Source organism: Nomascus leucogenys, chromosome 19, assembly GCF_006542625.1.
Source record: "Nomascus leucogenys isolate Asia chromosome 19, Asia_NLE_v1, whole genome shotgun sequence".
Classification (NCBI taxonomy): Eukaryota; Metazoa; Chordata; class Mammalia; order Primates; family Hylobatidae; genus Nomascus; species Nomascus leucogenys.
The window spans coordinates 37,938,856-37,964,833 of NC_044399.1; the positions used below are offsets into that span (position 1 = coordinate 37,938,856).

Here is a 25,978-nt window from a genome sequence, read left to right on the forward strand (position 1 = left end):
AAACTGGTAGCCGGCCTGAGCAAGTCCCAGGAAAAGCCCAGAAACTCTGGAGACGTTACAGCCCAGGTCGAGAACCACGGCCCAGGCCGTCCCGGACGCGGGCCCACCAAGCCTAGGAAAGCCGCTCGGCACCGCTTCGGCTTCTAGGCTCCGTGGCCGGCTCTTTCCCGTCAAGGCTGCGGCTGGAGAGGACTGAGGGAGACCTAGGGAGAGGATTTCTCTTCTCCATCCACGGAGACAACTTGGATATGAACGCCATGGATGTGAGGGGGTCCGCTGGAAGCAGGAGGGATGGACTCCTGGACTCTCCAGTTACCTGTGTGGTCCACCCCGGTGTGAGGACACAAGACCGGTCCTGGGCCGGGCCCGCATCCAACCCTACCGCCGGTGTCTGCGGTGAGGGCTGCGTCAGCGGAAAGCGCTCGACAACCGAGAGGCAGGCAGGGCCGGGGGCGTGGTCCACGCGGGACCCGCCCCCCGGGCTCTACCCCCGAGCGGACGCGCCCGCCTGAAGCAGCCAATCGGGAAGCGCAGAGCAGGTTCAAACACAGACGGCGGGTGAACATGGCGTCCTCGACTTGGTCTGAGACGTGATCGGCCTGCCTTCTGGTTGAAGATGTGGCGAGTGAAAAAACTGAGCCTCAGCCTGTCGCCTTCGCCCCAGACGGTGAGCAGGAGAGCTGTGGCGGAGAGAACTGGGCAGGGCTGCTGGCGCGGGGGCACTGGCCGTGTCGACTGTCCTGGAAAGTTGGGTCGAGCCTGGGGTTGGGGGCTTGTGGAGTCTTTGTTCGCCTTGCCGCTCCTGCGTGACTAGGGTGCGACCCTACTCTTCTAATCGCATTTTGGGCTTCTTAGGGAGGGAGGAGGGGCGGACTGGCAGAGCCCAGGCTTCCTCACACTCGCCCTCTTTCTTGGTTCCTTTCTCAGGGAAAACCAGCTATGAGAACTCCTCTCCGCGAACTTATCCTGCAACCCGGTGCCCTCACCAACTCTGGAAAAAGGCTCCCCGCTTGCTCCTCGCTGACCCCATCACTGTGCAAGCTGGGGCTGCAGGTGAGATTCGCCTGGACAGCTTCTCGACTGGGCTGTTTGCCCAGGGTGAGAGCTCAGGGGAACAGAGGGCCAGGGCTAGAATAATTAATAACGATAATGAAGTCTTCTACGTCAGTGACATCTATTTACAGCTATTCAGGCCAACAGAGAGGTGCCCTAGGGTGGTTAAAGGAAATCCAGTGAGAACCTGAATCTCTGTTTAGCTGTTAGTTTTTATTACCTCCTCCTCCTCCCTTCGACCTTTATCAAACTATTGAGAAATCCTACCACCCTGATTAGTGCTCTTCCTCCAACATGGGGTCACTTATGGAAAGGTCAGTCAGCTGCAAGATTGAGGCAATATCCATTTACTCTAGGAGGTAGTCAGAACTCTCCTGGGATCAAGTTACACCACTGGAAGGTAGGGTACTTGGATCACCTTAGTTTAAACTAGCTCCTTGCAGAATTGCCCTCACGATTTGTACTTTTGTTAAACGTCTTGAGAGATGTAGCCATGTAGAAACTGCATTTCAGTTGCTGTCAAAACTTGTCAAGGAAGCAGCTTGACTCCTGTATAAGATTCCTCCAAGAAAGGCTTTAGGACTAACTGCCTGGAAAAATTGTCTTCCTGAAGAAATTGCTATCCTTTTCTTTCTGATAATGAGAACTATGTAGTTTACCATATTTTCCCTCCTCTGCCTTCTAGAAAGCTCAAGGCCAAACTGGATCATCACATACATCTACTGTTATAGCTGTATAGGAAGTTTTGCTTCCTCTTTTTTGACCATGACTTTGTTATTTCATTAATCATATCTATCTATTCATTTTCATGCGTATGAATTCTTTTTGGAAGGAGATGGGATATCAATAAAATAGGTATGAGGAGGAAAGAAGAGTGTGTAGACAGATGACATCCTGAGTAATAGAAGTATGATGATAGCAGTCTTTCTTGAAAGAGTTGCAAAATACCTACTGTCCAATAGAACTTTCTGGGATGAGGGAAATATTTATTTGATAATCTGTGCTGTCCATCATGGTAACTACTAGTCACATGGTTATTGAGCACTTAATACGTGGCTGAGGTGACTGAAGAATTGAATTTTTTTGTTTTTGAGATGGAGTCTTGCTCTGTCACCCAGGCTGGAGTGCAGTGGCGCGATCTTGGCTCACCGCAATCTTCACCTCCAGGGCTCAAGCGATTCTCCTGCCTCAGGCTCCTGAGTAACTGGGATTACAGGTGCACGCCACCACGCCTGGCTAATTTTTTGTATTTTTAGTAGAGACAGGGTTTCACAATGTTGGCCAGGCTGGTCTCAGACTCCTGACCTCAAGTGGTCCGCCCGCTTCGGCCTCCCAAAGTGCTTGGATTACAGGTGTGAGCCACTGTGCCTGGCCTGAAGAATTGAATATTTAATTTAATTTAATTAATTTTTTTTTTTGAGATGGAGTTTCACTCTTGTTGCCCAGGTTGGAGTGCAATGGCACGATCTCAGCTAACTGCAACCTCCGCCTCCCGGGTTCAAGCGATTCTCCTGTCTCAGCCTCCGGCATGTGCCACCACGCCCAGCTAATTTTTGTATTTTCAGTAAAGACGGGTTTCTCCATGTTGGTCAGGCTGGTCTCGAACTCCTGACCTCAGGTGATCTGCCCGCCTCCGCCTTCCAAAGTGCTGGGATTATAGGCGTGAGCCACCGTGCCCAGCCTGAATTTTTGATTTTAATTTAAATAGCTACATGTGGCTAGTGGCTATCATATTAGACAGTACAGCTTAAGGTGGAAAATAAGTACTAGGTGGAAATTAGCTCTATAGAGCTTATAGAAGTTATTATGATTATTAATTAATTAATTAATTTTGAGACGCAGTTTTGCTCTTGTTCCCTAGGCTGGAGTGCAATGGCACAATCTTGGCTCACTGCAACCTCTGCCTCCTGGGTTCAAGCAATTTTCCTGCCTCACCCTCCCAAGTAGCTGGGATTACAGGTGCGTGCCACCATGCCTGGCAAATTTTTTTTTTGAGATGGAGTCTCGCTCTGTCACCCAGGCTGGAGTGCAGTGGTGCCATCTAGGCTCACTGCAACCTCCGCCTCCCAGGTTCATGCGATTCTCTTGCCTCAGCCTCCTGAGTAGCTGGGATTGCAGGCATGTATCACTACGCCCAGGTAATTTTTGTATTTTTAGTAGAGACAGGGTTTCACCATGTTGGTCAGGCTGGTCTCGAACTCCTGACCTCGTGATCTGCCCGCCTCAGCCTCCCAAAGTGCTGGGATTACGGGCGTGAGCCACTGCGCCCAGCCTAATTTTTTTTTTTTTTTTGAGATGGAGTCTCGCTCAGTCACCCAGGCTGGAGTGCCATGGCGCAATCTTGGCTCACTGCAAGCTCCACCTCCCGGGTTCATACCATTCTCCTGCCTCAGCCTCCTGAGTAGCTGGGACTACAGGCGCCCACCACCACGCCCGGCTAATATTTTGTATTTTTAGTAGAGACGGGGTTTCACCGTGTTAGCCAGGATGGTCTTGATCTCCTGACCTCGTGATCCGCCCACCTCGGCCTCCTAAAGTGCTGGGATTACAGGCGTGAGCCACCGCGCCCGGCCCTAATTTTTTTTTTTTGAGACAGGGTCTCACTCCTTCATCCAGGCTAGAGTGCAGTGGCGTGATCTCGGCTCACTGCAACCTCTGCTTCCCGGGTTCAAGCAGTTCCCCTGCTTCAGCCTCCCCAGTAGCTGGGATTACAGGCTCATGCCACCATGCCTGGCTAATTTTTTGTATTTTTAGTAGAGGCGGGGTTTCACCATGTTGGCTAGGCTGGTCTCAAACTCTTGACCTCAAGTGATCCGCCCTCCTTGGCCTCCCAAAGTGCTGGGATTACAGGCGTGGGCCACTGCACCTGGCCTGTTCTGTAAATTTTTGATTATTAATAGATATTAATTGTTTGAAGCATTTGAATATATAAATGTATAAGGAAGAAATATTTCTGCTATCTTAGATAACTGTCATATTTGACAGTTCTTTCATGCATTTCTTTATGTGTGTCTATTTTGTATATATGCACACACACTCATCTTTATATTGCCTTTTTTTTTTTTTTTTTTGAGAAGGAGTCTTGTTGTATCACCCAGATTGGAGTGCAGTGGTGCCATCTTGGCTCACTGCAACCTCTGCTTCCCAGGTTCAAGCGATTCTCCTGCCTCAGCCTCCCGAGTAGCTGAGACTAAAGGCGCCCGCCACCATGCCCGGCTAATTTTTGTATTTTGAGTAGAGATGGGGTTTCACCATGTTGGCCCAGCTGGACTCGAACTCCTGACCTTGTGATCCTACCGCCTCAGCTTCCCAAAGTGCTGGGATTACAGGTGTAAGCCACCACGCCCTGTCTTTTTTATTTTTTTTTTGAGACAGGGTCTTGCTCTGTTACCCAGGCTAGAGTGCAGTGGTGTGATCTTGGCTCACTGCAACCTTGAACTCCTGAGCTCTAGCAATCCTCCCACCTCAGCCTCCTGAATAGCTGGGACTACAGGTGTGAGCCACCATACCTTTTAATAATTTCAAAATTAAAGTAAGATACATGAAATTACAATAAAACATAACAGCATAACAAATTACTATAAAGTACACATCCATGTAACTAATACCCAGGTCAGTAAGTAGGACAGTGCCAGAATATCAGAAGTCCCTTTTAACCTAACCTTGGTTTTGTTTCATCCACTGATATAAATGAGAAATTTCATATGTTTGATTATTATTACTATTATTTTTTTTTGAGACGGAGTCTCGCTGTTTGCCCAGGCTGGAGTGCAGTGGCGTGATCTTGGCTCACTGCAAGCTCTGCCTCCCGGGTTCACGCCATTCTCTTGCCTCAGCCTCCCAAGTAGCTGGGACTACAGGTGCCTGCCACCACAGCCAGCTAATTTTTTGTATTTTTAGTAGAGACGGGGTTTCATCGTGTTAGCCAGGATGGTCTCGATCTCCTGACCTCGTGATCCGCCTGCCTCAGCCTCCCAAAGTGCTGGGATTACAGGCGTGAGCCACCGTGCCCAGCCAAGAGGGAGAAGATCTTGTACCAACTCTAGATTCTGACAGAGCTTAAGCCTTCACTCACACCCTATGGACCCCTCCTACCTGTTCATCTAGAAGTGCGTTAGAGTTCAGAATGGAGATGAGTGGGGTCACGTTCAAGCTACCATCTGCCCATGATATGGATCTATATTCTCAGCCTGTTTATAATGTAGGCTGGTTCACTTGGAAGGACCCAAAATGGCTTAGCAGCTTTTCTTTCCCTACTATTGGGTCTCTATATGAGCAACAAAGATTAGCCAATTTCTTACCTAAGCAGAGGTAGTAAGAATTCTTTTCTTTTTTGAGGGCACTATCTTGCACCCGTAATTGTATGTTGGGAACTGAATTGACTGCCTTAGACAACTACTTTTGTTTCCTTTGGCAGGAAGGCAGCAACAACTCATCTCCAGTGGATTTTGTAAATACCAAGAGGACAGACTTCCCTTCAGAACATTTCAGTCATTCCTCAAAGTGGCTAGAAGCTTGTCAGCATGAATCAGATGAACAGCCTCTAGATCCAATTCCCCAAATTAGCTCTACTCCTAAAATGTCTGAGGAAGCAGTAGACCCACTGGACAACTATATGGTTAAAACCATCATCCTTGTACCATCTCCACTGGGGCAGCAGCAAGACATGACATTTGAGGCCCATTTAGATACCATGGCAGAGACAAACAGCATATCTTTAAATGAACCTCTGAGAACAGGTGATCTGGTGAGAGAGGAGGTGGCACCCTGCATGGGAGACAGGTTTTCAGAAGTTGCTGCTGTATCTGAGAAACCTATCTTTCAGGAATCTCCGTCCCATCTCTTAGAGGAGTCTCCACCAAATCCCTGTTCTGAACATTGCTCCAAGGAAAGCCTGAGGGACAGTAGGACTGAGGCTGTGGCTGAGGACTTAGTACCTTCTGAAAGTAACGCCTTCTTGCCTTCCTCTGTTCTCTGGCCTTCCCCTTCAACTGCCTTGGCAGCAGATTTCCCTGTCAATCATGGGGACCCAGAGGAGGAAATTGTAGAGCATGGAGCTACGGAGGAAAGAGAAATGAGGTTTCCCACACACTCTAAGGAGTTCGAATCAGAAGATCAAGCACTTGTCTCAAATGTGGAAGATATTCTGTCCACATGCCTGACACCAAATCTAGTAGAAATGGAATCCCAAGCAGCTCCAGGCCCAGCAGTGGAAGATGTTAGTAGGATTCTTGGCTCTGATACAGAGTCTTGGATGTCCCCACTGGCCTGGCTGGAAAAAGGTGTAAATACCTCCGTCATGCTGGAAAATCTCCGCCAAAGCTTATCCCTTCCCTCGATGCTTCGGGATGTTGCAATTGGCACTACCCCTTTCTCTGCTTGCTCGGTGGGGACTTGGTTTACTCCTTCAGCACCACAGGAAAAGAGTACAAACACATCCCAGACAGGCCTGGTTGGCACCAAGGACAGTACTTCTGAGACAGAGCAGCTCCTGTGTGGGTAAGTGCCCCTATGTCCTTGCGCCTCGTGAGTTCCATTACCCTGGACCTTCCCCTCCCATCCCTTCCCCTCCCTTTCTTTTCATCATGTTCTTCTCTTTCTGCTGCAGCCGGCCTCCAGATCTGACTGCCTTGTCTCGACATGACTTGGAAGATAACCTGCTGAGCTCTCTGGTCATTCTGGAGGTTCTCTCCCGCCAGCTTCGGGACTGGAAGAGCCAGCTGGCTGTCCCTCACCCAGAAACCAAGGACAGTAGCACACAGACTGACAAATCTCACAGTGGGGTAAGAAGGTTCCTCTCAAAGCTTGAAGGATCCCAGTGGGCTCTCTTCCTTGGAATTTAAGCTGAGAAGCTGCCAGAGGGCAAAGGGGACTCCTATCACAGGCTTATACTTAGAACATTTGTAAAAGCTGAGAATCTGGGCAGGCACAATGGCTGATGCCTGTAATCCCACTGCTTTGTTGTTTTTTTTTTTTTTTTTTTTTTTTTTTTGAGACGGAGTCTCACTCTCTCACCCAGGCTGGAGTGCAGTGGCGCGATCTCAGCTCGCTGCAAGCTCCGCCTCCCAGGTTCACGCCATTCTCCTGCCTCAGCCTCTCCGAGTAGCTGGGACTACAGGCGCCTGCCACCATGCCCGGCTAATTTTTTGTATTTTTAGTAGAGACGGGGTTTCACTGTGGTCTCGATCTCCTGACCTCGTGATCCGCCCGCCTCGGCCTCCCAAAGTGCTGGGATTACAAGCGTGAGCCACCGCGCCTGGCCAATCCCACTGCTTTGGGAGGCCAAGGTGGGAGGACTGCTTGAGGCCAGGCATTTGAAACCAGCTTGGGCAACATAGCGAGATCCCATCCCTACAAAAGATTTTTAAAAAATCAGCTGGATATGGTTTTGCATGCCTCACTACTCAGGAGGCTGAGGCAGGAGGATGGTTTGAGCCCAGGAGGCTAAGGCTGCAGTGAGCTATGATCATGGGCAAGAGAGTGAAACTCTGTCTCTTAAAACAAAAAAGCTGAGGATCTGGAAAATCCCCTTAAAGCTGCGGGTAGTCACTATACCCCTGGGGTACATCAAAACTTTCCAAAGGAGTGCAAGCAAGGAAACTTTTAAAGGAATTGGTTTTTAGATCATCATCTTCCACATGTATTCTTTTTCTTCGTTTTTTGCATTGGTAGACTATATTTAATATTTTAAGAAAAATTATGAATAAGCCTAAAACATTTTTTAAAATAATTTTTAATTTTTGTGGTTACAGAGTAGGTAAATATATTCATGGAGTCCATGAGATGTTTTGATATAGGCATGTGATGGTCAATAATCACATCATGGAATGGAAAATGGAATATCTGTGTCTGTCCCCTCAAGCATTTATCCTTTGTGTTACAAGCAATCCAATTATACTCTTTTAGTTTTTTTTTTTTGAGACGGAGTCTCACTCTGTCACCCAGGCTGGAGTACAATGGCGTGGTCTCGGCTCACTGCAACCTCCGCCTCCCGAGTTCAAGCGATTTTCCTGCCTCAGCCTCCTAAGTAGCTGGGACTACAGGCGCATACCACCCCACCCGGCTAATTTTTGTATTTTTAGTAGAGACAGGGTTTCACTATCTTGGCCAGGCTGGTCTCGAACTTCTGACCTCAGGATCCACCTGCCTCAGCCTCCCAAAGTGCTGGGATTACAGGCATGAGCCACTGCGCCTGGCCCCTATTGTTTATGTGAAGAAGATTTCTCAGTGTTTACATCTGTCAGAATGGAAAGGAGTCAGCTGGCATGGTGGCTCACCCCTGTAATCTCAGTACTTTGGGAGGGTGAGGTGGGAGGATTGCTTAAGCTCAGGAGTTCAAGACCAGCCTGAGAAATATGGTGAAACCTCATCTCTACAAAAAAATACAAAAATTAGCTGGGTGCGGTGGTGTGTGCCTATAGTCCCAGCTACTTGGAAGGCTGAGGTGGAGGATCACTTGAGGCCAGGAGTTCAAGGCTGCAGTGAACTGAGATCTTGCCACTGCATTCCAGCCTGGGTGACAGAGCCAGACCCTGCCTCAAAAAACAGAGTCATGAATTGTTGCTGAACCATTTCTTATTGCTGGAATTATAGTAATCCACAGATATATGAACTAATAAGGGGAAGGAAGCTGCATCAATTTCATTAATAGGTGATTCCTAATTAAATTTTGCTAAGCATGTTTATTTTATTAGAAATTATATTACAGTGACTAATATACAACTGATTAAAAGATTTCTCTATCCAAAAGAAAGCTTTTTCACTTTAAAGCCTTCTGGTCAAAGGAATTTAAAGGAAATTTTAATTTAAATTTAGATGACCTTTTGTTGTTGTTGCAGAGATGATGGTTAATAACAGATTTTATTTTTATTTTTTGAGATAGTGTCTCGGTCTGTCACCCAGGCTAGAGTACCATGTTGTGATCAGGGCTCACTGAAGCCTCAGCTTCCTTGGCTCAGGTGATCCTCCCACCTCAGCCTCCTGGGTAGCTAGGACTGTAGGTGTATGCCACCACACCTACCTAATTTTTTTGTATTTTTAGTAGAGATGGGGTTTTGCTATGTTGGCCAGGCTGTTCTCAAACTCCTGGGCTCAAGTGATCTGCTAGCCTTTGCCTCCCAAAGCACTGAGATTACAGCTGTGAGCCACTGTGCCCAGCTAATAACAGACTTTAAAGCATACAAATATATTACATTAGGATGAAATTCTGAGAAAAATAAAAAATATATGTTCAAAGAGAAAAAGGCACGACATAATAAAATTTCTGACTGCTAAGAAGAGCTTTTTCTTGTATTTTTAAAAGATAGCAACTAGGTATCTCATCATTTTGGTGTATGTGGTATTTATGCCACTGGATATATTTAAGAATAATCTAATAATTTTATTTTAGGCTGGGCACGGTGGCTCACACCTGTAATCCCAGCACTTTGGAAGGCCGAGGCGGGCGGATCACCTGAGGTCAGGAGTTCAAGACCAGCCTGGCCAACATGGCGAAACCCCGTCTCTACTAAAAATACAAAAATTAGCCGGGTGTGGTGGAGGGCACCTGTAATTCCAGCTACTTAGGAGGCTGAGGCATGAGAATTGCTTGAACCCGGGAGGCAGAGGTTACAGTGAGCCAAGATCGCGCCACTGCACTCCAGCCTGGGGGATAGAGTAAGACTCTGTCTCAAAAAAAAAAAAAATACTTTAAATTGTCAATATTGGTAATATGCTGGACATTACAGCCTTTGCAACAATTTAAACTTAAGGGTACTTAGTTTTTATGGGAAATATTAGAGGAAAGTAGCTAAAAGACCACTGTTGGCCCAATGTGGTGGCTCATGCTTATAATCCCAGCACTTTGGGAGGCTGAGGCTGGCAGATCACTTGAGGCCAGGAGTTTGAGACCAGCCTGGCTAACACAGTGAAACCCCATCTCTATTAAAAATACAAAAGTTAGCTGGGTATGGTAGTGCACTCCTGTAATCCCAGCTACTTGGGTGGCTGAGGCATGAGAATCGCTTGAACCCAGGAGGCAGAGGTTGCAGTGAGCCGAGATCGCGCCAGTGTACTCCAGCCTGGACGACAGAGTGAGGCTGTCTCAAACAACAACAACAACAATGTTCTAGAGGATTCTGTTACAACACAGGCCTAGGAAGGAAGGGAATGGTGGCAGGTGAAGGAATTGATAGCACCTCACCATTGTGGCTGTTGAGATAATAGGTGGCTGCTGCTAAGAAGAGATGGTCCCCAAATGTGCAGAGACCTCCTTTGAGTTGAAAATATCCTCAAAGTAATGACCTTACCATTTGCCAAAAATCCTGGAAACCATAAACTCCGTGTTCCTCCAGCTGTTCAATTTCCCTCTTGTTTTCTTATCTTTGTGTCCTTTCCTCTTGTTCTTGACCTTGTTTCCCATCCCTGAATCTGCCATGCATCCTCTTCCCCTGAAGCTTGCCAGGTCCCTTTGTAGGCCACTGAAGCAGAACCAAAGAGGGGAAATGACATACCTTTAGCCATTCTCCATCAACATGCCATGTCCTTGCTGCCTGGCTGCCTCCTTCACATTAATCTCATCACCTGCCTGACCGTCCAGCTGAGCACTATGTGAGCCCTATCCAAGCTCATGTGCTACTCTGTGCCTTATTTCACGATGCAGCAGTGAATGATAACTGCTTTGCTGGGGAAGGGAGCCATGAACTCCAAGAAATCAGCAGTGCTGCTCCAGTAGTAATTTTTTCCCCAGATGATGGCTGCCTTGCCTCAGTAATGAAGACACCCACTTTTCTCTTAGAACTTGTCTTCTGGGGTTCTACTGCCTTTGAGAACATACCTACTTACTCTATGCATACTATGAGTTTTATCTATCTGACCCAGCATAATGAGCAGACAAGAAAGTAAAAATGATGAATAAATACCTAAGAAGGTTAGCATTATTGTCAATAAAAAATGCAAATTGAACAGTGAGATGCCATTTTCTTGTGACTCAATAGCAAAGAATAAAATAGGTAATGCTGGTAAGCATACTCTGTTTATCTGTAGGATATAAATTGGTTCATTGGTTCATCCTTTTTTGTTTTTTTTTTTTTTTTTTTGACACAGGGTCTCACTTTGTTACCCATACTGGAGTGCAGTGGCACGAACATGGCTCACTGCAGCCTCCACCTCCTAGGCCCAAGGGATCCTCCCACCTCAGTCTAGCTGAGTAGCTGGGAATATAGGCATGTGCCACCATGCCTGGCTAATGAAAAAAAATTTTTTTTTTTGAGATGGAGTTTCACTCTTGTTGCCCAGGCTGGAGTGCAATGGCGTGATCTCGGCTCACTGCAACCTTGCCTCCTGGGTTCAAGCAATTCTCCTGCCTCAGCCTCCGGAGTAGCTGGGATTACAGGCACGTGCCACCACGCCTGGCTAATTTTGTAGTTTTAGTAGACATGGGGTTTCTCCATGTTGGTCAGGCTGGTCTCGAACTCCCGACCTCAGGTGATCTGCCCGCCTTGGCCTCCCAAAGTGCTGGGATTACAGGCGTGCGCCACCACGCCCAGCTTTTTTTTTTTTTTTAGAGATGGGGTTTCACTGTGTTGCCTAGGCTGGTCTTGAACTCCTGGACCCAAGTGATCCTCCTGCCTCAGCCTCTGAAGGTGCTGGGATTACAGGCATGAGTCACTGTGCCTGGCTAAACAAAGAAATTTTTTACCTACCTGTGGATTTTTCTTTCTGACTTGGCTTCATTGAATTGAGAACTTTGCTTCTGCTTTTAATAGGAAAGGTGGCTGGGTGTGGCAGGAGCACTTTGGAAGTCCAAGGCAGGAGGACTGTTTGAGGCCAGGAGTTTGAGACCAGCCTGGGCAACATAGCAAGACCTCATCTCTACAGAAAATAAAAAATAAATAAAATAGGAAAGGCTCCTATAACTCACTGGGTGGGAGGAAGAATGAGGTGCTGGTGGTACATGTTGCCTACTCAAAAGGAGCAACTTGGCTGGTCATGGTGGCTCACCCCTGTAATCCTAGCACTTTGGGAGGCTGAGGTCGGTGGATCACTTGAGGCCAGGAGTTCAAGACCAGCCTGGCCAACATGGTGAAACCCCAACTTTACTAAAAATATACAAATTAGCTGGGTGTGGTAGTGCATGCCTGTAATCCCAGCTACTTGGGAGGCTGAGGCATGAGAATTGCTTGAACCTGGGAGGTGGAGGTTGCAGTGAGCCGAGATTGTGCCACTGCACTCCAGTCTGGATGATAGAACAAGACTGTCTCAAAAACAAACAAACAAAACAAGGAACAACTCTGTTTTTCTGGCTAGATAACTAATAAACTTCAGCATCTTAAGGAGAACCATGAGATGGGACAGGCCCTACAGCAGGCCAGAAATGTCATGGTAAGTGTTGATTGACCTTACACCACCACTGGGCCTCCTGTGAAGATCAAGAATGGAGAATCCTGGGTGGTTAGTAGATGGTGATACTAAGCCGTGGTGGTGAAGGGAGGTTTCCAAACCTTTGTAAAGTACATCTCCTTATGCGGAGCTTGGAATTGGGGTTAGCGGTTTTCCTCCCCAGTGCCCCTGTTTCCTGCTTAGTGACTTTATTTGATCTCACCTACTCATTTTTTTCTCTACAGCAATCATGGGTGCTTGTCTCTAAAGAGCTGATATCCTTGCTTCACCTATCCCTGTTGCATTTAGAAGAAGATAAGACTACTGTGAGTCAGGAGGTAAGCAGCATGAAGATGGAGGTGGAGGCCTGTGGTGGGACTAAAAGCCATAAAGAGGAACCAGACACATCAACTGATTCTTATCATATAGTCTCGGTGTGCAGAAACCTTGGTCTCTTGCTGTTTTGATCTGCTGAAGAAATTGAGGGCAAAGCTCCAGAGCCTCAAAGCAGAAAGGGAGGAGGCAAGGCACAGAGAGGAAATGGCTCTCAGAGGCAAGGATGCGGTAAGGTGCCAGGCATTTGTTCTTGGATGTGGGAGGTTTCCACCTCAAGGTTCCTGCAGGAACACAAATGCACTTTAGACACAGATGGGTGGCCTAAGAACTGCCTGCCCTGGGCAGTAAAGAACTGATCTATTGAGGTGTCAGATGGTTACAGCTTTTTGTGCTGGCTCCCCTGTTGCCCACTGTGTCCTTGCAACCTCTTCCCTCAATAGGCAGAGATAGTGCTGGAGGCTTTCTGTGCACATGCCAGCCAGCGCATCAGCCAGCTGGAACAGGACCTAGCATCCATGCGGGAATTCAGAGGCCTTCTGAAGGACGCCCAGACCCAACTGGTAATTTAAGGACGTTTTCTTTCCTGGGGTCTGTGCTGACACTGGGAGGGTGGTTGCATACTCCCACTTTGCTGTATCCAAAGGGAAGGGGCTCCCGCCTAGGCAGTCTTTCTTTTGTAGGTAGGGCTTCGTGCCGAGCAAGAAGAGCTGGTTCAGCAGACAGTGAGTCTTACTTCTACCTTGCAACAAGACTGGAGGTCCATGCAACTGGATGTGAGTATTTGGGGCCATCATAACTAATTCCTTACTCACATCAAGTCCTATTAGGAGCTTTGCCTCAAGTGTGCTCTACTGACCTGCTTGCTTCCCCTGGTAGTATACAACATGGACAGCTTTACTGAGTCGGTCTCGACAACTCACAGAGAAACTCACAGTCAAGAGCCAGCAGGCCCTGCAGGAACGTGATGCGGCAATTGAGGAAAAGCAGGAGGTACAAACCAAGAGTGGGGACTGCTTAGGCTTGGTTTCCTTCCTAATGTGTGATACCATTAGCCTCTTACCCTGGATCTGTTTTCTTTTCACCCTGTGGGTTTGGAGGCCAGCTAGTAAGGTCTCTTAGCTGTAAGATGGCCTTAAGCCCAGTTTTTTCCTTTGCCCTTCAGCATCTTTACTTCAGCAACTTTTCTCCTGTCTCTACTTTTTCCTGAGGATCAACCTTATTTTCTGCAATGTTGATGCCCAGGAGCAAGGTAGTTTTCTGTCTTGTCCAGAAAGAGAAGCTGGACCAAGTCCTGGGATTTGATTCAGGAAGAACTATAGGAGGAAAACCATCTTTTCTTCCTAGGTTTCTAGGGTGCTGGAACAAGTCTCTGCCCAGTTAGAGGAGTGCAAAGGCCAAACAGAACAACTGGAATTGGAAAACAGTCGTCTAACAACAGGTGTTTGTGTGTGTGTGTGTGTGTATGCACGCATGTAAGCATTTGAGACCTGTTAAGGCTTGGAGTGTGGCACTAGAGCAAGGAAGTACTCAGGAGCACTTGCTTTGGAGCACAAGTTTGGGGAGTTTCTATCCTGGTGACCGCATGGTGTCATTAGGATACTTTTGTTCTAGATCTCCGGGCTCAGTTGCAGATTCTGGCCAACATGGACAGCCAGCTAAAAGAGCTACAGAGTCAGCATGCCCATTGTGCCCAGGACCTGGCTGTGAAGGATGAGTTACTCTGCCAGCTTACCCAGAGCAATGAGGAGCAGGCTGCTCAGTGAGTTCCTAACAGGGTACTGTGGCAGTAGGCATCCAGGATTTAGGACCAAATGGGATCTAATATGTGGTCTCTGGCAGATGGCAAAAGGAAGAGATGGCACTAAAACACATGCAGGCAGAACTGCAGCAGCAACAAGCTGTCCTGGCCAAAGAGGTGCGGGACCTGAAAGAGACCTTAGAGGTAAGGAATATGGCTTGGGCCAAGGGAGCTGGTAAGCTTCAGGAGTGTGATTCTTGCCTGATAGTGTTGAGGTAAGGTTTGAGACTGTGAACTAGAAAAAGCCTCTGTACCCAGGGCACTAAAATTCTCCCTGCCTGTCTTGCTCCTTCTCTTGTCTTCCCAGTTTGCAGACCAGGAGAATCAGGTTGCTCACCTGGAGCTGGGTCAGGTTGAGTGTCAATTGAAAACCACACTGGAAGTGCTCCGGGAGCGCAGCTTGCAGTGTGAGAACCTCAAGGACACTGTAGAGAACCTAACGTAAGTTCTCTAACTTTCTGTACTTCCCCCTAAGTGCTTATTTTTTCTCAGGAACACTTCTAGAAGCCAAAATCTCCAAGAAGAGAACTGTGAGTGTTGAGCCTCTTGTTTCTCTCCTTTAACGCAGCTCTGTGGGGATTTGGGAGAGGCGTTCAGAGAAGGTAATTTGGTCTTTGGTCATCTTCCCTGTTCCTTATTTCAGGGCTAAACTGGCCAGCACCATAGCAGATAACCAGGAGCAAGACCTGGAGAAAACACGGCAGTACTCTCAAAAGCTAGGGGTGCTGACTGAGCAACTACAGAGCCTGACTCTCTTCCTACAGACAAAACTAAAGGAGAAGGTAGGATCCTGGGGTTCCTTCTCTTCTCTTCCAATTGTATCTTTATTTTACAGAATAGTCTTCCTAAAACATTACTGTTTTTCTGACTGTGACCTTATATGACTTTCAGTTACCTACAGGACCTCATTAGCCTGTTGCTCAAACCTTTCTTCCCCTGTCTCCTACCTCCCTATTATGAACACTTTGCCCCAGCTAGATTGCCTGTATGCTACACACATGTCCCCATTTTTATCCCCAGAACCCAGACTCTGGCTGTTCCCACATTCATTCTCTTCTTTGTTCAAACTGGAAATGCCTTTTCTATTAAAATCCTCCCTTCTGACCTGGGCAACATGGTGAAAACCATCTGTACAAAAAAAAACAGAAATTAGCCCAGGTGTAGTGTTGTGCACCTGTAGTCCCAGCTATCTGGGAGGCTGAGGTGGGAGGATCACCTGAGCCTGGGAAGTTGAGGCTGCAGTGAGCCATGATCATACCTGGCTAATTTTTTTATATCACTGCACTCCAAACTGGGTGAGAGTGAAACCCCTTCCCCCACAAAAAAAGAAATCTTCCCTGGTTTACCTTCTTTGAAATGTTCCCAAATCAAATCATGTGGACCTGGTGATCTTTTCTTCTGCCATATTTCTCATGAACTTACTCTCCTTTTGTATTTGTATTAATTTTCCTTGGATACCTGGTCTCTTCAACCAGACTATGTTTCAAGAAAGCAGAAATATAGCCTTCTTTGGCCTCCCCGCAGTGTGCACTAAACAATAAATGGTTGACATCATTCAGAATACAAAGGTAATTAGCTTATTCAGCAGATAACGGCACAACAAATATCCTAAAATCTGGCAATTGCTTATGACCTGATCCTCTTCCCCAACTGGGTACCGAGCACAGGAAATGCCAACAAATCTACAGTTTAGCATGGAAGACAAACAGATGTAAACTTGTCATCTTGACTTATGATCATGGTAGAGGTCTGCATGGACCACTGTGAGAGATAGAGAGGGGAGCACCACTTCAGCCTTCGAGAATTAGGATGCCTTCTCAAAGCAGCTGACCTTGGGTACAGTCTTGAGGTTTAGAAGTTTGTGGGGCAGGGGAGGGTATTTAGGAAGTCCCACTAGGCAGAGGGAACAGTGTATGCAAGTTTCATCTGACTACATATGAGAGTCGTACATAGAAAGTCATGCACATAGTACATGATGTGTTCTTTTTTATAGTGTCTACCTTATAAAACCTGGGTTAGGTGCTGGGACTAGAGGATGAACAAGGCAAGATGCTGCTCATATGGAATGCAGCAAGTCTGAGGAATGGGAAGCAGCTCTTCATGGCTGCAGTGTGAGAGCTATGTGGGGCAAGGCAGGAGAGAACACTGGAGAAGTAGGCAGGAGGCCAGATTTTGAAGGCTTGAAATAATGGCAGTTTTATAGGCGGTAGAAAGGAGAGGATGGAGTGAATGAATTCAATAGATATTTAGGAAGCAGACGCAGTAGAACCAATTTGATGTAAGAGTAAGTCAGAAGAGTGAATGATGATCCTTAGATTGCTAGGAAAGAAGGCCCAGTGGGTCAGCTGTGTTAGTGTATGGAGACTACGGTTAGTGACACCTCCGGGTCATCTCTGTGCCCAGGGAGCACTTCACCTGTGTGGCAGGAGGGATAGCAATAGGAAGCACTTCAATTCCCCACAACTCAGACACCCAGACGAGAGGGCAGAGGACCAAGGCTGAAAGGAGTAGAGAGCCTGAGAGAGATGACACTGAGGGGAGGTAGTGGTGACGCAGGCTAACCAGTCAGTGGGAGAGACCTAGACTGGGGGCAGAGAAGGCGGGAGAACTGGAGAGAGGACCTAGCCTAGGAGGAGAGGGAGCAGGCTGAGAAAGAAATGCTCTGGGTAGGAGAGGCAGACTCCAAGGAAAAATCCAACAAGTAGAGGAGGATTTGGGATTGGAAAAGCTGAGATCCAGGTGGGAGAGCTGAGGAGGGATAGAACAGAATAGGTTGAGCCATGGGGTTTCAAGTATGTGGAAAGGAGCAAAGATGTTAGGAAAGGGTCGGAAGGGCACATCCCGGAGTCCCAGGTAGCAGGACGAGGATGGCAGGGGAAGAGCCAAGGAGACGAAGCGGAGATATTGAGGGCTCCCGCCTTGCCTGGCCTTACCTGTGTGCAGCCAGTTAGCAGCTGCAGCCACAAGCACAGCTACTTCAGAACTGAGGCCAGCAAGCTTTTCCTATAAATGGCCGTATAATAAGTATTTTTGGCTTTTTGGGCCATATGGTCTCTGTCTCAACTACTCAATTCTGCCTTTGTTGTTCAAGAGCAGCCATAGATGATATGTAAATTAATGGGTCTGGCTGCGTTCCAATAAAACTTTATTTACAAAAATAATTGGCAGGCTAGATTTGACCTGTAGGCCACAATTTGCTAGCCTTCCCTCTCCCTGCTCTAGAATAGTAAATACAGGAGTAGGAACAAACTTCTGATAGGGTGGCACAGGGAAAATGGTGAACTCAGTTTCATACATACTAAGTTGACAGATTGACTGTGGAACCTTCTGGTAGATTCTTCACAGGCAGTTAGCCTTTGAGTCTGCAGACTGGGAAAAAATCCAGTTGAGAGAGGGATGGAAGAGTCATTCATGTGGAAGGGAAGTTTGAAGTAGATGCTTTTGTGATGCTCCCAAGGCAAGGCCACCCTGGGAATGAATTAGAGTAAATTTAGGGCCAAGGACTTAACCCAGAGGATCCAGCAGTTAAGGAAGGATCTGTGAATAGACAAGAAATAACCAGAAAGGTGTGGGGCCTGCCTTTAAAGGAGAGAGACTCATGTCCTGGAAGCTAACAAAAGGAAGTTTCTAAAAGAACAATGTGGTCATCAATATCAAATAGGTCAGGTAAAACAAGAGCTGAAATATATGCATTGCATTTGAAAGTAAGGCTGCCATTGGTGACCCAAATGACAAGAATTTAGGTGGAATGACAGGGGAGAAGCCTGAGTGTAGTGGGCTGGGAAGTCAATAGATGGTGAGAGTTATAAACAAGAAGTATAGGCTCTTTCTTTCTTTCTTTCTTTCTTTCTTTCTTTCTTTCTTTCTTTCTTTCTTTCTTTCCTTCCTTCCTTCTTCCTTCCTTCTTCCTTCCTTCCTTCCTTCCTTCCTTCCTTCCTTCCTTCCTTCCTTCCTTCCTTCCTTTTCTTGTCTTTTCTTTCTAGAAAAGGCAGTAGCTAAAAGGGGATTTAAGGTAAGAAGAAGGGCTTTGTTTTGTTTAGGTTTGTTTTTAAAATACTGCTGTTTTTGTGGGAGAGGCTTAATATAAACATGTTCAGAGAAAGGCACTAATGGAGAAGTTGAAGATAGAGAATTGAGATAATAGGTGGAACAGCATTTTGGAGGAGATGGCTGGGAGCTACCTGGAAGCCCAGGAGTTCACTAGACCTGAACAGCAGCTATTTTTTCTTCTTTGCCCTTAGACTGAACAAGAGACCCTTCTGCTGAGTACAGCCTGTGCTCCCACCCAGGAACACCCTCTGCCTAATGACAGCACCTTCCTGGGAAGCATCTTGACAGCAGTGGCAGATGAAGGTTAAAGGCCCTGGGATTTGGGGGTGGGAAAGTTGTGACACTGCTCCTGATATCTTCAGCTGTTGAAGATGTCCACCAGCGGGCTTGTCTATCTTACCCTGGCTTCCATTATGGTAGACCCCTGCCTGGATCATCAGAGGGGCCCTCTCCCATTATTGGTTTTTCTCTTAGAGCCAGAATCAACTCCTGTACCCTTGCTTGGAAGTGACAAGAGTGCTTTCACCCGAGTAGCATCAGTGGTTTCCCTTCAGCCCGCAGGTTAGGAGAGGCTCCAGGGATCCTGCCTCATTTCTAGAAAATCTGGTGGTGATGAGTAAAGACAAAAGCAGTGAGAAGTGCTTTGCTCTAAAAACCTCAATTCTACTTGGGCTCATTTTATTTCTGCCTTCTGGGATCTGTAATGTTCTAGACATTCAAATCCTGTGGGTGGGGAACACGGATAAGAGTTGTGGAAATGATGGCTATACACTCCTTCCTTCCAGGGCTGGAAGGCTAGACCGCTATCTGGGACTTTCTCTTTCAGAGACCCCAGGCATGGAGGAGAGCCTGGCAGAAATGAGTATTATGACTATTGAGCTTCAGAGTCTTTGTTCCCTGCTACAAGAGTCTAAAGAAGAAGCCGTCAGGACTCTGCAGCGAAAAATGTGAGTGGGATGCAGTTTTGGTGACAGAGGGACAGTGAGACAGCCTCTTATGCCAAGGGTCCAACTGGCCCCTGAGAGGACAGGAATGTTGCTGAATTCTTCCTTCCTTCAGTTGTGAGCTGCAAGCTAGGCTGCAGGCCCAGGAAGAACAGCATCAGGAAGCCCAGAAGGCAAAGGAAGCAGACATAGAGAAGCTGAACCAGGCCTTGTGCTTGCGCTACAAGGTGAAGGAGGGACCTAGAAGTGGGGCGATGAAGAACTGGGGCAGCTCTACTGGCCCACTGGGAGCCATTATCTCTCCAGGAATCTGGGTGGTGGGGATTTTCCAACCACTGCCCTAGTTTTGCCCTTCCTGGGGTCAGACATTTCACATATCAGCTATGGGCTGACCTGTCTTCCCAGGCCGACCTAGAAGAGAAGTCAGGAACTCTAGCAGAGCTCTCCCAACACTAAAATGTGCCTTGCCTGGCTTGGTCCTGGGGGAAGAATTGGTGTGATATCAATTGGTCCCATGTGGGCTAAGCATGGGTCAAGCACTCTCTCCTACCTCCTGGCAAGGGCTGTGAAGAGACCAGCTCTCCATGTGTCTTCTCACCTCCCTTTCCCTCACAGAATGAAAAGGAGCTCCAGGAAGTGATACAGCAGCAGAATGAGAAGATCCTAGAACAGATAGACAAGAGTGGCGAGCTCATAGTATGTTCACCATCATGCCCAGGCCTTTGCCTTCTGTGTTACTGGTCAGCCAGGATCCCAAATATGAGAAAGGTTTGCTTTTGTTCACCACATATTGTCTATCCTTATGTCCTATTGGACACCTCTCCATTCTCATTCCCAGAGCCTTAGAGAGGAGGTGACCCACCTTACCCGCTCACTTCGGCGTGCAGAGACAGAGACCAAAGTGCTCCAGGAGGCCCTGGCAGGCCAGCTGGACTCCAACTGCCAGCCTGTGGCCACCAATTGGATCCAGGAGAAAGTGTGGCTCTCTCAGGAGGTGACTCAGAGTTAACAGAGGAGCTGGACAGCAGGTGGGGGCCCCAGGCTGTACCCCTGTTGAACTGGACATATTTCTAGGTGGACAAACTGAGAGTGATGTTCCTGGAGATGAAAAATGAGAAGGAAAAACTCATGATCAAGTTCCAGAGCCATGTAAGAATGTCCATGCCATTCCAGGGCCATTCCTACCATCGTTAGCAAATGCCCCGCCATGTTTCCCCTGTCCTACCAAGCTTGCTCTTTTATGCATAGGACTTATAAAATCTGTTTGCTTTCTAGAGAAATATCCTAGAGGAGAACCTTCGGCGCTCTGACAAGGAATTAGAAAAACTAGATGACATTGTTCAGCATATTTATAAGGTATAGGCAGGAGGGAGGTGATATCACTAATGCACCTGGTACAAGGCCTGGCCCCAGGAGGTACTAATGAGCACAGCTCTGGTTCCCAGCCTATGCTGAGAGCTGGGCCTGAATCACTATTGCAGGCTTCTCTGTGGTGTCTGTTTTCTCCCCTCTAATTCAGCGGCTGCCTCCTGGGGCTGGGAGCCCTGGGCCTTAGCTCTGTGGTCCTGAGCTGCGTTTTCTGCCTCTCTTCCCAGACCCTGCTCTCTATTCCAGAGGTGGTGAGGGGATGCAAAGAGCTACAGGGATTGCTGGAATTTCTAAGCTAAGAAACTGAAAGCCAGAATCTGCTTCACCCCTTTTTACCTGCAATACCCCCTTACCCCAATACCACAACCAACTGGCATAGAGCCAACTGAGATAAATGCTATTTAAATAAAGTGTATTTAATGAATTTCTCCAAGCTTACGGAATCTTACTTTTTGGGTGAGAGGGGGTGGATGATGAAGTCAGAGAAGAGGCAGCTTGGGCCTCCTGCCTGGGCACCCTTCATAGATCCCTCTCCACCTCCTGCTGCATCCAAAGCCAAGGCTGCCTGCCCTTCCTCCCTTCCCCTCCTTTCACCAAAACTCTGGGCAGTGGACTGCTTGTTCCCTGGCTCACCGCCTGGAGGAAACAGAAAGGCTTCATTCTCTTACTTTCCCCAGCCCCCTCGGGGGTATACCCTGGCAAATATGGGGGTGAGGACAGAGAAGCTCAGTTCATTACTTCCTGCCCTGAACTTGGGCACCTTGAAGATGCTTCTGCCCTACCTACTCAACCTGTTGTTACTGTTCTGGTGCCTCCTCTTCACCAGACCAAGCTTAATCCCCAGCATCCAGGAAGTGCCCGGCACGTGGTAAAGGGATTGTGGCAGAAATGAACGCAAGGTCATTGCCAGGCTCCCCGAGGTGGGAGGGCAGTCCCTAACAGCCACGGATGCCTGGCGGGGCGCTCACTCCACCTCGCCGCCCCGCCTCTGAGGGCGTGGTCTTGTCCCGGACACCAGTCCTGGGGAGGGGATGTGGTCAGGGCGGGGCATGCAGGCCACGCCCCCGGAGGAGTCACGTAGCTCTGCGACATCCGCAGCCTCATTTACCAGAGGGAGCCAGGGCTGCAGCCGCATCTGTTTGCGGATCAGAACCCGAGCTGTGCTTGTGGCTGCAGCTGCTAACTGGCTGCGCACAGGTAAGGCCAGGCAAGGCGGGAGCCCTCAATATCTCCGCTTCGTCTCCTTGGCTCTTCCCCTGCCATCCTCGTCCTGCTACCTGGGACTCCGGGATGTGCCCTTTCGACCCTTTCCTAACATCTTTGCTCCTTTCCGCGTACTTGAAACCCCATGGCTCAACCTCTTCTGTTCTATCCCTCCTCAGCTCTCCCACCTGGATCTCAGCTTTTCCAATCCCAAATCCTCCTCTACTTGTTGGATTTTTCCTTGGAGTCTGCCTCTCCTACCCAGAGCATTTCTTTCTCAGCCTGCTCCCTCTCCTCCTAGGCTAGGTCCTCTCTCCAGTTCTCCCGCCTTCTCTGCCCCCTAGTCTAGGTCTCTCCCGCTGACTGGTTAGCCTGCGTCACCACTACCTCCCCTCAGTGTCATCTCTCTCAGGCTCTCTACTCCTTTCAGCCTTGGTCCTCTGCCCTCTCGTCTGGGTGTCTGAGTTGTGGGGAATTGAAGTGCTTCCTATTGCTATCCCTCCTGCCACAGGTTAGATGACCCGGAGGTGTCACTAACCGCAGTCTCCACACACTAACACAGCTGACCCGCTGGGCCCTCTTTCCTACAACACTGCAGCTCCACTGGGGCCAACCTCCGGTACTGGGTGGGAGTAGGCAATAGGCATAGGCAGGCAGGTGTGGAGTACAGAAAAGGAGAAGCTGTAGGAGCCTGTGACTGGTATTTGTGCCATTCCTATTCCCTACCTGTTCTTCCAACCTTTTCCTCTAGAAGCTGAGAGAAGAGGGTGGCAATAAGTACTTTTGCCTCATTCTGAAGCCTTGGAAGTAAGTACACTTTCCCTAGGGGTCCTGTGGAGGATGAGAAAAGGGAAGCTGGAAAGGCCAGGGCTTCTGCCTACCTCAACAAGGGGCCAAGTTCAGTGAAATAAGGGTTGGCATCCTCGATTGGGCAGCAGATTCATCAGAAGACCTGTGGCTTCAGGGCTGCTCACTTGCCCACCCCCACCCTGCATCTTTCCCCAGGGCTGGGAAGGATGCCTACCAGGGACAAAAGGAGATGTGGGAACTGGAGCCCTAAGCTTGCTAGCTGTCAGAAGGACTGGTGCCACTTGATGCCCAGGACTCATGCCAAGGACTGCTGCCCTGTTCCCAGCCCGTTGCTTGATGGGGGAGGCCATTTGGCCCATCTGGCCAGGAGAGGCAGCAGAGGAGGTAGTGGGTGAGGTCTGGCTTTTTTATCTTGTCTCCACTCCAGGGAGCTGTCACCATGCCTCACTCGTACCCAGCCCTTTCTGCTGAGCAGAAGAAGGAGTTGTCTGACATTGCCCTGCGGATTGTAGCCCCGGGCAAAGGCATTCTGGCTGCGGATGAGTCTGTAGGTAAGTGGACATCTGTAGCCAGGTAGGGTACAGGTGGCTAGGGGACCCTGGGGATGTTCTCACTGCCTTTCTTTGCCCCTTAGGCAGCATGGCCAAGCGGCTGAGCCAAATTGGGGTGGAGAACACAGAGGAGAACCGCCGGCTGTACCGCCAGGTCCTGTTCAGTGCTGATGACCGTGTGAAAAAGTGCATTGGAGGCGTCATTTTCTTCCATGAGACCCTCTACCAGAAAGATGATAATGGTGTTCCCTTCGTCCGAACCATCCAGGATAAGGGCATCGTCGTGGGCATCAAGGTGCAGCCCCTGGCCCTGCTCTGAATGGAAGCTGGGTGTGAAAATAAGCTTGTGTAGGAGGGGTAGCAAGGAGAATCCTGCCTGGATTCAACCCTCTGCTTGTGCTTCCTCTACAGGTTGACAAGGGTGTGGTGCCTCTAGCTGGGACTGATGGAGAAACCACCACTCAAGGTATAGGATGGGTGGGCTTGAGGACCAAAGAGGTGTTAGATAGTTGATGCTGGTAAAAGAGGGGCAGAATAATGAGGTTGGCACCGTGCTTGCAGGGCTGGATGGGCTCTCAGAACGCTGTGCCCAGTACAAGAAGGATGGTGCTGACTTTGCCAAGTGGCGCTGTGTGCTGAAAATCAGTGAGCGCACACCCTCTGCACTTGCCATTCTGGAGAATGCCAACGTGCTGGCCCGTTATGCCAGTATCTGCCAGCAGGTGTGTGTGTTGGGAGGGTGGTGAGCTAGGTGCCCTGTATGCCTGGTGGGGAGAGAGTTACAAGGCTTTCTTCATCTCCCCTACTGCCCCTCCCAAGCATCTCTGCTCTTGCCTGCAGAATGGCATTGTGCCTATTGTGGAACCTGAAATATTGCCTGATGGAGACCATGACCTCAAACGTTGTCAGTATGTTACAGAGAAGGTGAGTCCACATCTGGGCACACAAACATACTGCAGGGACAGCTCGGCAGGAGTGCCTGTTCCCCAGAGCCCCCAGCTTAGATCCAGGTACACTTTCCCCTAGCACTTTTTCACTTCATCCTGGCACAGGCCTGTGATCTGAGCCTGTACTGAGCCCTCACAGTCTGTGCCCATGTACCCCTAGATAGGGAGCATCGAGCAGTAACCAGTGGGGGCCCAGACCCTTAGTAAACCTCCTCTAATCCCCACCCAGGTCTTGGCTGCTGTGTACAAGGCCCTGAGTGACCATCATGTGTACCTGGAGGGGACCCTGCTCAAGCCCAACATGGTAACCCCGGGCCATGCCTGTCCCATCAAGTATACCCCAGAGGAGATTGCCATGGCAACTGTCACTGCCCTGCGTCGCACTGTGCCCCCAGCTGTCCCAGGTACTACCCAGCTCCCTAACCTGCTCCTATCCCTAAGGCCCATCTTCAGGTCCTTCTTGTGGCCTTCAGGGGTTACCTATCCTGGAAAAATTGGGAGTGACCAGTCAGTTTGTCTTCTCTCCTCCACACTAGGAGTGACCTTCCTGTCTGGGGGTCAGAGCGAAGAAGAGGCATCATTCAACCTCAATGCCATCAACCGCTGCCCCCTTCCCCGGCCCTGGGCGCTTACCTTTTCCTATGGGCGTGCCCTGCAAGCCTCTGCACTCAATGCCTGGCGAGGGCAACGGGACAATGCTGGGGCTGCCACTGAGGAGTTCATCAAGCGGGCTGAGGTTGGGAGCTACAGGTGGTGGTGGGTGGGGGCAGCACCCAGAGGCTATAGCCTGGCAGGGCTTGGCACCTGTGGGCTGGCTCAGCCTGCTTACTCCGTGCTCCCTTTTGCAGGTGAATGGGCTTGCAGCCCAGGGCAAGTATGAAGGCAGTGGAGAAGATGGTGGAGCAGCAGCACAGTCTCTCTACATTGCCAACCATGCCTACTGAGTATCCACTCCATACCACAGCCCTTGGCCCAGCCATCTACGCCCACTTTTGCTTGTAGTCATGGCCAGGGCCAAATAGCTATGCAGAGCAGAGATGCCTTCACCTGGCACCAACTTGTCTTCCTTTCTCTCCTCCCTTCCCCTCTCTCATTGCTGCACCTGGGACCATAGGATGGGAGGATAGGGAGCCCCTCATGACTGAGGGCAGAAGAAATTGCTAGAAGTCAGAACAGGATGGCTGGGTCTCCCCCTACCTCTGCCAGCTCCCACAATTTTCCCATGATGAGCTAGCTTCTCCCTGGGCTCTCCTTCTTGCCCGCCCTATCTCCTGGGATCAGAGGGTAGTACAGAAGCCCTGACTCATGCCTTGAGTACATACCATACAGCAAATAAATGGTAGCAAAACATTCTACTTTGCCTGTCTGTTTTACACATCAAATTCCCACCTCCCAGTTTCTGATCTCTGCTAATTCTGTCTCTGGGCCCTCTGACTCTGGAGGTGGAGAGGGTGGGATTTGAGTCTTACTGGGCTTCCAGTTATGGAGGAAGGGCACATGCAGTCACCATCCCCAGCTCAGGCTCTTGCTCTCTTGATGTCCAAGTCTGGAGTGGGGCAA

General features: G+C 48.9%; 2 protein-coding genes across 5 annotated transcripts; both read left to right on the forward strand.

Moving 5' to 3' along the window:
* Positions 1-486: 486 nt before the first annotated feature.
* Positions 487-21,340, forward strand: SPAG5 (sperm associated antigen 5). Of its 2 annotated transcripts, none has more exons than XM_003277121.3 (24): positions 487-667; positions 928-1,053; positions 5,471-6,552; positions 6,662-6,836; positions 12,340-12,414; positions 12,657-12,749; positions 12,841-12,975; positions 13,188-13,307; positions 13,428-13,520; positions 13,624-13,737; positions 14,092-14,185; positions 14,359-14,506; positions 14,587-14,689; positions 14,853-14,986; positions 15,189-15,327; positions 18,787-18,898; positions 19,070-19,156; positions 19,422-19,542; positions 19,655-19,766; positions 20,155-20,235; positions 20,378-20,533; positions 20,614-20,688; positions 20,815-20,895; positions 21,135-21,335. In XM_003277121.3, exons 1-24 carry the CDS (start codon positions 617-619, stop codon positions 21,204-21,206), a joined length of 3,579 nt encoding a protein of 1,192 aa, XP_003277169.2. In that variant the 5' UTR covers positions 487-616; the 3' UTR covers positions 21,207-21,335. The 2 variants fall into 2 exon arrangements, with proteins under 2 accessions (XP_003277169.2, XP_030656443.1); XM_030800583.1 differs by having other exon boundaries at positions 538-667; positions 5,475-6,552; positions 21,135-21,340.
* Positions 21,341-21,645: 305 nt separating this feature from the next.
* ALDOC (aldolase, fructose-bisphosphate C) lies at positions 21,646-25,773 on the forward strand. Of its 3 annotated transcripts, none has more exons than XM_030800585.1 (10): positions 21,983-22,104; positions 22,862-22,917; positions 23,348-23,471; positions 23,555-23,766; positions 23,883-23,937; positions 24,033-24,193; positions 24,312-24,395; positions 24,648-24,822; positions 24,955-25,154; positions 25,267-25,773. In XM_030800585.1, the coding sequence occupies exons 3-10, from the start codon at positions 23,360-23,362 to the stop codon at positions 25,360-25,362; spliced, it is 1,095 nt and encodes a 364-aa protein (XP_030656445.1). In that variant the 5' UTR covers positions 21,983-22,104; positions 22,862-22,917; positions 23,348-23,359; the 3' UTR covers positions 25,363-25,773. The 3 variants fall into 3 exon arrangements, with proteins under 3 accessions (XP_030656444.1, XP_030656445.1, XP_030656446.1); XM_030800586.1 differs by having other exon boundaries at positions 22,010-22,104; positions 22,865-22,917; XM_030800584.1 differs by lacking the exon at positions 22,862-22,917 and having other exon boundaries at positions 21,646-22,104.
* The last annotated feature ends 205 nt before the right edge of the window (positions 25,774-25,978 follow it).